Source organism: Monopterus albus, unplaced genomic scaffold (genome assembly GCF_001952655.1).
Source record: "Monopterus albus unplaced genomic scaffold, M_albus_1.0 scaffold299.1, whole genome shotgun sequence".
NCBI classification, from domain to species: domain Eukaryota; kingdom Metazoa; phylum Chordata; class Actinopteri; order Synbranchiformes; family Synbranchidae; genus Monopterus; species Monopterus albus.
Genome location: NW_018128179.1, coordinates 110,364 through 118,329, shown reverse-complemented (window position 1 = coordinate 118,329; position 7,966 = coordinate 110,364). Strand labels below are relative to the sequence as shown.

General features: G+C 38.2%; 1 protein-coding gene across 1 annotated transcript in view; it reads right to left on the bottom strand.

Annotated features, from left to right (window-relative positions):
* The window catches only part of vps8 (VPS8 subunit of CORVET complex), a 135,468-nt gene that overhangs the window by 105,816 nt on the left and 21,686 nt on the right, over window positions 1–7,966 (bottom strand). The window contains exons 3-6 of the mRNA XM_020623435.1: window positions 6,734–6,864; window positions 5,517–5,613; window positions 4,504–4,536; window positions 2,816–2,870 (exon numbers count right to left, since the gene is read on the bottom strand). Of these exons, the coding sequence (XP_020479091.1) occupies window positions 2,816–2,870; window positions 4,504–4,536; window positions 5,517–5,613; window positions 6,734–6,864 (316 nt within the window). The remainder of the gene's footprint in view (window positions 1–2,815; window positions 2,871–4,503; window positions 4,537–5,516; window positions 5,614–6,733; window positions 6,865–7,966) is intronic.

Sequence of the window (7,966 nt, the reverse complement as noted above, 5' to 3'; positions counted from 1 at the left end):
GAGTCTGTTCTCTGCACCTCCATCACTGTCTGGTTTGGTTCAGCAACCAAACAGGACAAGTACAGACTTCAGTGGACAGTCAGGACTGCAGAAAAGGTCATTGGTGTGAGCCTGCCCTCCATGGAGGACCTGTACACCTCACGGGTCAGGAGGGTGGAGAGGATCACTGCAGACCCCTCACACCCAGGATACAATCTATTTGAACTCCTCCCCTCTGGACAGCGTTACAGGTCACTGTGCACTAAGACAACCAGGCACAGAGACAGTTTCTTCCCCCTGGCTGTCACTCTGATGAACACTTAACCAATGACCATATGATTGGACAATAAACCTCAGTGCAATACCTGTAAATATATACATTGTACAGATTATACAGACTCGTACAGGTCTCTAGTACTCTGTTTTAATTACTCTATTTTATCCCTACTTATCTCATTACAAAGAACATTACTTTGTTGTCTGCATTGTTACCGTCTGTACATACTGCTTATTCTGCATTGTTTGCACTTTCTGTTGCTTGTAAATACTGCTTATTTTTGTTATATTACACAGCCTTATGCTGGTTTGCTGTTTGCATATTGAGAGCCGATGTACCTGAGTCAAATTCCTCGTGTGTCCAACACACCTGGCCAATAAAGCTGATTCTGATTCTGATTCTTTACCTTGTTAGCATGAGCATTCATTGCTATTCACTGTCAAATTTGGGCCACAGTTAATGTACCATAATGACACACCATGCATTTTCATTAGTACTGGATGTTAAACAGTGTTTTTATCGAGCAATGCCGACACACCGGTTGTAGAATTGATGCTACGGCAGAGTAGGCTACGTTACATCAGTACCAATGCACCTGAGATCTTTTTCTCTATGGTTCTTTTCCATAAATTGGTGCACTACTGGTGAACTGACATCATTTCTCTTAATGGAGCTTCTATGTTCATTCACATTGGATTCTCGATTTTGTTGCTGTGTTTCCAGCATAAATCATTTCACACGGACAAAATAAAATCACACTGCAGGAGTTACAGGTTATATATTTCTCAGTTGGTTTCCTAAATATTGTTGAAGTTACTTTCCGAGGTGTCTTACACAATGTCACATCTAAATAATTGATTAGAATCTTGACTCTTTTCCATACTGAAGGATATACTGTCCAGTCTTGTATTTAAATAAGATAATCTCATCCAATAATGTTTCTGTACCCTTCCAAACGAGGAGGCAATCAGCCACAAAAATCTAACATAGTAATTTAGGTATTTCCTGTGTATATTGTTAGTCATGAAATCATGTTCAAATTTACCCATAAAAAGACAACACAGGCTGACAGTGATCCCATTGCTGAACCATTGCTAGTCATAATAATCATTACTGAACAAGAAATAGCTTTTGGTAAGAAATGATATTCATTAGGTGTATTCATTTCAGCTCACTGGTCAATTCCAGCTGTGGCACACATCTGTGTATAATGATATGACAAAGTAACAAGCCAATCCTGATCAACTATACTTTGGAAGGAGTTTATCTTAATTTTAAAAAATCTAATGTGTCTTTAAAGGATACTGCTAAAAAAAATAAAGGGAACACGACATAAGACATCCTAGATCTGAATGAATGAAATCTTCTTATTAAATACCTTGTTCATTACATAGTTGAATGTCTTATTTTCCCTTGTGTTCCCTTTATTTTTTGAGCAGTGTATAATGGTAAATTCTTACCTAGAGGCTGAATATGAAAGTCTACAAACTTTGCTATATTTTTTGCTAATGAATTCATGCCTGGTACAATTTCACATAGTGGGGGATCCACAATGGATTTATGTAACTTATTAAATTAACCTTAACCTTAACCTAACATTAAACCAAGTTGTCACCCTAAACTTCAGTGATTTACATGATGGGGACCACACCTGCAGTGTGAATGTGTTTCCGTCCCCAGGCACCCACACACATTTCGTATATAGCTCCATGTTATCTTTTTGTGGCTTGTGTTTGTTGTACTCATATAGGATTGACTGTATTGCTTGTAAGTTGATGCCTTAGATTAACATAAACCTTGTTATACAGGGTTATTCAAAAAGAATGCACCAATTTCATTACGCAATATTTTATTAAGGAAAAGTAATACAAACCTGCAGCCAAGTCACAAGTATTCTACTCACAATCAACTTTTATTTCCTGTCCTACAAGTGTTCAATGTGGCCACAACAACAGCAATCAACTCAGTGGATTGTGATATGCTAATACACGCCTGGGAGGAATTCTCTTATCGCATTGATGTTGCCTGTGCTGCAGGTGGTGGCCACATTGAACACTTGTAAGACAGGAAATAAAAGTTGATTGTGAGTCTTTAATAAAATATTGCGTAATGAAATCGGTTCATTCTTTTTGAATAACCCTGTATTTTAATGAGTGCTGTTTATGGTGGTTTTTGCTCCATCATCATCTGAAGCCAGCTTCTGCCATCACAGTATTCCATTTACCTTTATTACATTACTATCCTAGTGTTGTTATAAATCTGGCTGCAATATAATCATAACGAAATTTAAAAGCTAATAATTTTACTAGATTTTTTTGCATTTACTTCATAATTGTAATTATTAATTAAAACTCCAAAATTTGTGGCTAATTATTTATGAATCAGATTTTATTAGACTGATCTGCAGACACCAGGTGCACCAACATTTATATTAGTGCTCCAGGGCTTGGTATTGTACCTACAATACAATTAATGGGCTAAGTCTGAATGTTTGTGTTGTATTTGCACTGTAAACATTCATAATGTGAAAATATCCTTCAAATCAGATTTTAGACTCACCAAAGACCAGAGCCAGACCATGAGATGTTCCCACAGCAATCACACCTGCCATTGTCTGAACACAAAAAATATATAGCTTAGAATTGATCGGAAAAAGTCAGTGAAAGTCAAAGGAAGGCAAAACAGGACAAAACACCAGAAAACATTTTGTTTCTACCAGCACTCTCACAATGAAAAACAGATGTCCTTATGCCACCATTGGTACCCAGACTCCCCCCCTGTTCCTACTCACCTGATTCTGCCCTGCTGACCTGTTTACACTTCCCTCTTCAGCCTCTTTTAAAGTTTTCCCTAGTGCCTTGCCTATTGTTACTGTCACAGCGTTCCAGCCATCCAGCCACCTTTTTCCACTTTTCCCATGCTTCAACCTGTTTAGATTACCTTTCTGTTCTGGATCTCCATTTGGTTTTTGGACATTGCCTCTTGCCTATTCACCTGGAACTGGCCTACTTTTGTATTGGAATATCTGACTGTTCTTACTGTTCTGATGTTGACATTGACATCTCGATGTGATTAAATTTTAATTCACCAAGTCCAGAATCATTTAAATATGATTCAATTCATGATGATTAATTTACATCAGATAAATACCAATGTTGCATAAAAGGCTTCTCAGAATCATGGGAACTTCATTTTTTCTGCATCTAACAAGTGAGCAACACCGCTATTTGCCTGAATATAAAACAGTGTAAAATCCACATTATAGGGCAGCGGTCACAAACTGGCAGACTCAAATCCAGACCCAAAGACATTTCTATCCGGACCGTGAAGTGCGTCATATTAAAATAATAAAGAAAGTCACTTTCGGCTTCTCCCGTTTAGGGGTAGCCACAGCGAATCGTCACACTGACAACTCGTAACAGGCTTTATTTCTATGAGATTTTTTAACAGGTGTGGCGTGGCCAGCTCGACAGAGCTGTGTGGGTCCTTCAGTTGCTGCACCTTATCCAGTCACAAGACAGTCAGTGAGCGTATCAGTAGCAAGCAAAACACTACTAAGTGGTAAGACAGAAAAGACAAACTGCTACGGTAAACACATTGTGTTCTTTCATAATCAGTCAATCATATTTATATAGCATATTTCTAACCGACTAAACTAGAATAAATAAATTGGATATAATGACAATTAAGTTGCAGCATAATAATAATAATAATAACCAGCTTGAAAAAAGTTCTGATCTAAGGAGGAAGGTTGCATTTCAAAACATGAACACTTTCAGCTATTCTAAACTACTAGATGAGATCTCCAGATTGGTGAGGAGATAGCCAGTCAGGTAAGCAGTACTGTACAGGTGCACCTAATAATGTGGACTGGCAGTTTATGTTCGACTTTTCTTTCTGTTCTGTAAAACCTTTAACAGTATTGTTTGCAGATGATAAAAAAAAATTCATAGCAATTTAAATTAGTTCAGAAACACTGAATAGGTTACAGCCCATACTTACAACATCCCCCAGACTGATACCCCTCATTCCCCTCTCTCCCTCCTCATTTCCCATCTGTCAGGTTTACTATCATCAGCTAAAAATGGCAAAATTCCAAAAGCAGCACATTTCAACTTCAAATTATTTCCTATATCCTTAGTGCATAGTGAAATCATGAAATTTCTAAAATACATCATGTGTGCATGTCAGAAAACTAATATTATCTCTGTTCAGTTCAAATCATAATTGAATAAACCGATACTCACTATAGCAGTTGGCAGTCCAGCATCCACTTTGTCCTGAGTAAAAGATATAACTTTTTATTATGCTTAAATGCATTAGCCTACTGAAACAAAGCCACAATTTGGAAGCTAGAAATGAAGTACAGACTTTTATAAAAGTAAATCATCTAAATACATTTTAACAACAACAGCTGAAACAGAATTAGAAGCAGGATCTGAAGCATTACTAACTGGCGATCAGCTTTCCAAACAGACAAAGGACCATGTAATGGTCAGATCACTGCTGTCTGATCTGCATCAAGTGACTCAGTACAGTCAGTCAAGCTCTAAGGTGACCACCACCTTCAGTGAACAAGTTAGGATATCATCATTTACCATTCATTTTATTTAAATGTTGTGCTGTTGTGACAAGAAATATAGTCAGAAATAAAGATGAATTTTGTGATCAGCAATGATGACACCTAAGAGTTTTTCTGATTTCTTAAAACACTTCAAACTCATCCTTACATCCCTAATAACAATTATAAGCACTCACTCTTTTGGGAGGTTTCATCATTTTATTTGGCTCACACATAATAACGATAATCACCTTCATTTGAACAAGTTACACACACAAGGAATTTGTTTCCGGTACAGAACCAATGGCAGCCATCTGCGGCGCCAACTCAACCAATGGCTCTAACCATCAACGGCAACTTGGGGGTTCAGTGTCTTGCCCAAGGACACTTCGACATGCGGACTGCAGGCACTGTGATTCAAACCACAAACTCTCCAGTTGGGAGACGACTGCTCTGCCCACTGAAACACAGTTGGCCCCACCCACATCTTAGAAAATATTATACTAAGTCATTTATTTAATGTTAAGACTGTTTTATGATTAAAGTTAGAAGTAGGGATAGGGTAAAGGTTGGAGTTTGACTATTAATTGTGGTGGTTTAGATTAGGGTAGGAGCTAGAGAATGTATTATGTCAGTGAGTGTCCTCACACAGGTAGCTGTACAACTGTCTGTGTGTGTGTTTGTATGTGTTAGTCTTACCGCAGCGGAGACTATCTGGGCAGAGATGCCCTTCAGCAGACTGTGTCGAAGAACAGACCCATGAACTGTTGCATTCACATCTACTGTCCTCCTCTTTCTTCACGTATGTATGTGCACACACACACACACACACACACACAAAAGAGAAGAAAGTTTGATTATTGTACATGCAAAGACAATGAGATTTGGATTGAAATTAAATTACAGTGAGTGTGTTTGTTTGGATGGTGGTGGTCACTTCTTCACCGGACTATCTTAGGGTTAGGATGTGCCTTTGTAGTGGCAAGTGTTTGTGCTGCTTTGGTTACTGCAGTTGCTGTAGTCCAGAAAAAAGCCCACCGTACAAATTTGTCCAGCTTTGAACAATTTTTATATCAGTGTCACATGGCAGTGTTCACATGCATAAACCAAGTTTTTCAGTAACATATATTAAAATGACCTACACATGCAATTCTGTTCTATTTCAAACTAAAATATTTTACATATGGTATGTACTTCTTTTTTCAAGTAAGTTAGTCTTTTCAATTGTATTTAGTTTCCATGCAATATTTTAAATTGAATGTAATTAATTTAATCAAAAATGCTTTATTTCTGACCATGCTGACCACTGTAATCACAAAAATCTTGAATTCTGAATTTGTTGGACAGCCAGTGAGGAGAAATCAAGAGTAACACTATGTAAATGAGGGAATAGCCCTAAAGAATTTGTTTAATGTGGAATTTAGACACATCTTATCTTGGAAACAGGGCAAGGGGTCTGCTGGAAACCTGCTGGGAACTAGAAGCCAGCTGAATGACTTTCAGCTGGGAGCGGTAATTCAGAGTGGCTGCATTTGTATTTGTGAAACCTGGTGAACTCTCAAACTTGTCCATTTTACAAGAGTGTATTAATAAGATCAGTGTCTTACAGTTCTCTCCAGCTAAATCAATGTAAAACTGAAATCCTAGTCTTTGAACCAAATTGGTCCGCTGACAGTTTAAAGCATACAGGGGTCCTTTAGCCTCAAACTCAATATGATCTCCACAAATCTTGGTGTTATCTTTCATCCCCAGTTTAAGTTTAAGAAATGTTTAAAGTCGAGTTACAGCACCTCAGGGGACCCCTCTGTTAAACTACTGAAGTTCATTGGTTGTAAGGTAATTTTGCTGGTCTGCACAACTTCAAAGAGCCATCTGTGGGTTAACAACTACAGTAAGCTGTGTGTGTGTGTTCTTGCCGTTTCAGGTGTGCTGGGTCTCCACTGTCAGAGCTGGCCAGAGAGGACGTATCACAGGAGTGAGCATCCATGCTGTCTGTGTTTAGTATGCTGGTGTCCTCCAGCACAAATGGTTCATCCTCATCCTCCAACTACAGACACAAAGGACAGCAAACATCTCAGCTCTAAGAATGATATCAAATTACTTAGTTTGTATATTTTGGTAGGTTTTAAAAATGAAGAAACGCAGACACACTTTGCAGCGATATGGGGTGAGGCTCCGTGTTAAGCTGTGGGATGTTCTCATGGTTACACTATGTGGATCACACTATGCGTGCCTTCACCACATGCAGTAATTCAAATATTTGACCTAATTAATATAATCAGGAAAATAATGGCCTTACAAGAAGATCCTTTGTGACAGCACCCAAAAAGTTAAAGACACCATTTTAATTTTTTTCACCATAAATCAGGGGTCGGTAACCTATCAATCACAATCTACCTGTCAGATCAGCACCAATCAGAAGGCTCTCCTGCATCCACAGCAGTGTTGTTACTGTGAATTCAAAGCACTCACTTCCCGCTGCTTGTCTCATATAAAAATCATAATAACTGTAAAAATACACGGAGTGGTTTTTATCAGTGCATCACTTGTCCCGTTCACAGCAAGGCAAGGAACTTGTCCATTAAGGGGGCCTACAGATGTGTTGCTAGCCTTCCTATTGGTTATCCTAACCACAACACAGACGAATGTGCATGAAAAAGAGAAAGTACATAAAGTTCACATCCAGATGTGGAGTACCACTGATGCTTGTGTTCCACAGGGGTGTTGTGAGTGCACACATGCTGGTCCATCTTTCAGGGCTGATTTCCAAGCACTAATGAACTAACAGTGTAGCAATAATATATATAATGTTGTAGTAGAAAACACATCAGAACTAACTAGTGGTTTGATTCACAGATTTTGATTAAATCTTAAAATAAAATATATAAAATACTTAATAATGGTTAATTTAACCTAACAAGTAGAGTATGTTGCTAAACCTAACCAGGTAGTTTGTGAACGTGAACATGGTGAAACTATGATCGTTTCATCATTGGAATGTATTTCTGCTTTTCCAGTACATTTACATGGAGGAACAGAAGTATTTGAACACCCTGCGATTTTGCAAGTTCTCCCACTTAGAAATCATGGAGGGGTCTGAAATTCACATTGTAGGTGCATTCCCACTCTGAGAGACAGAATTAAAAAAA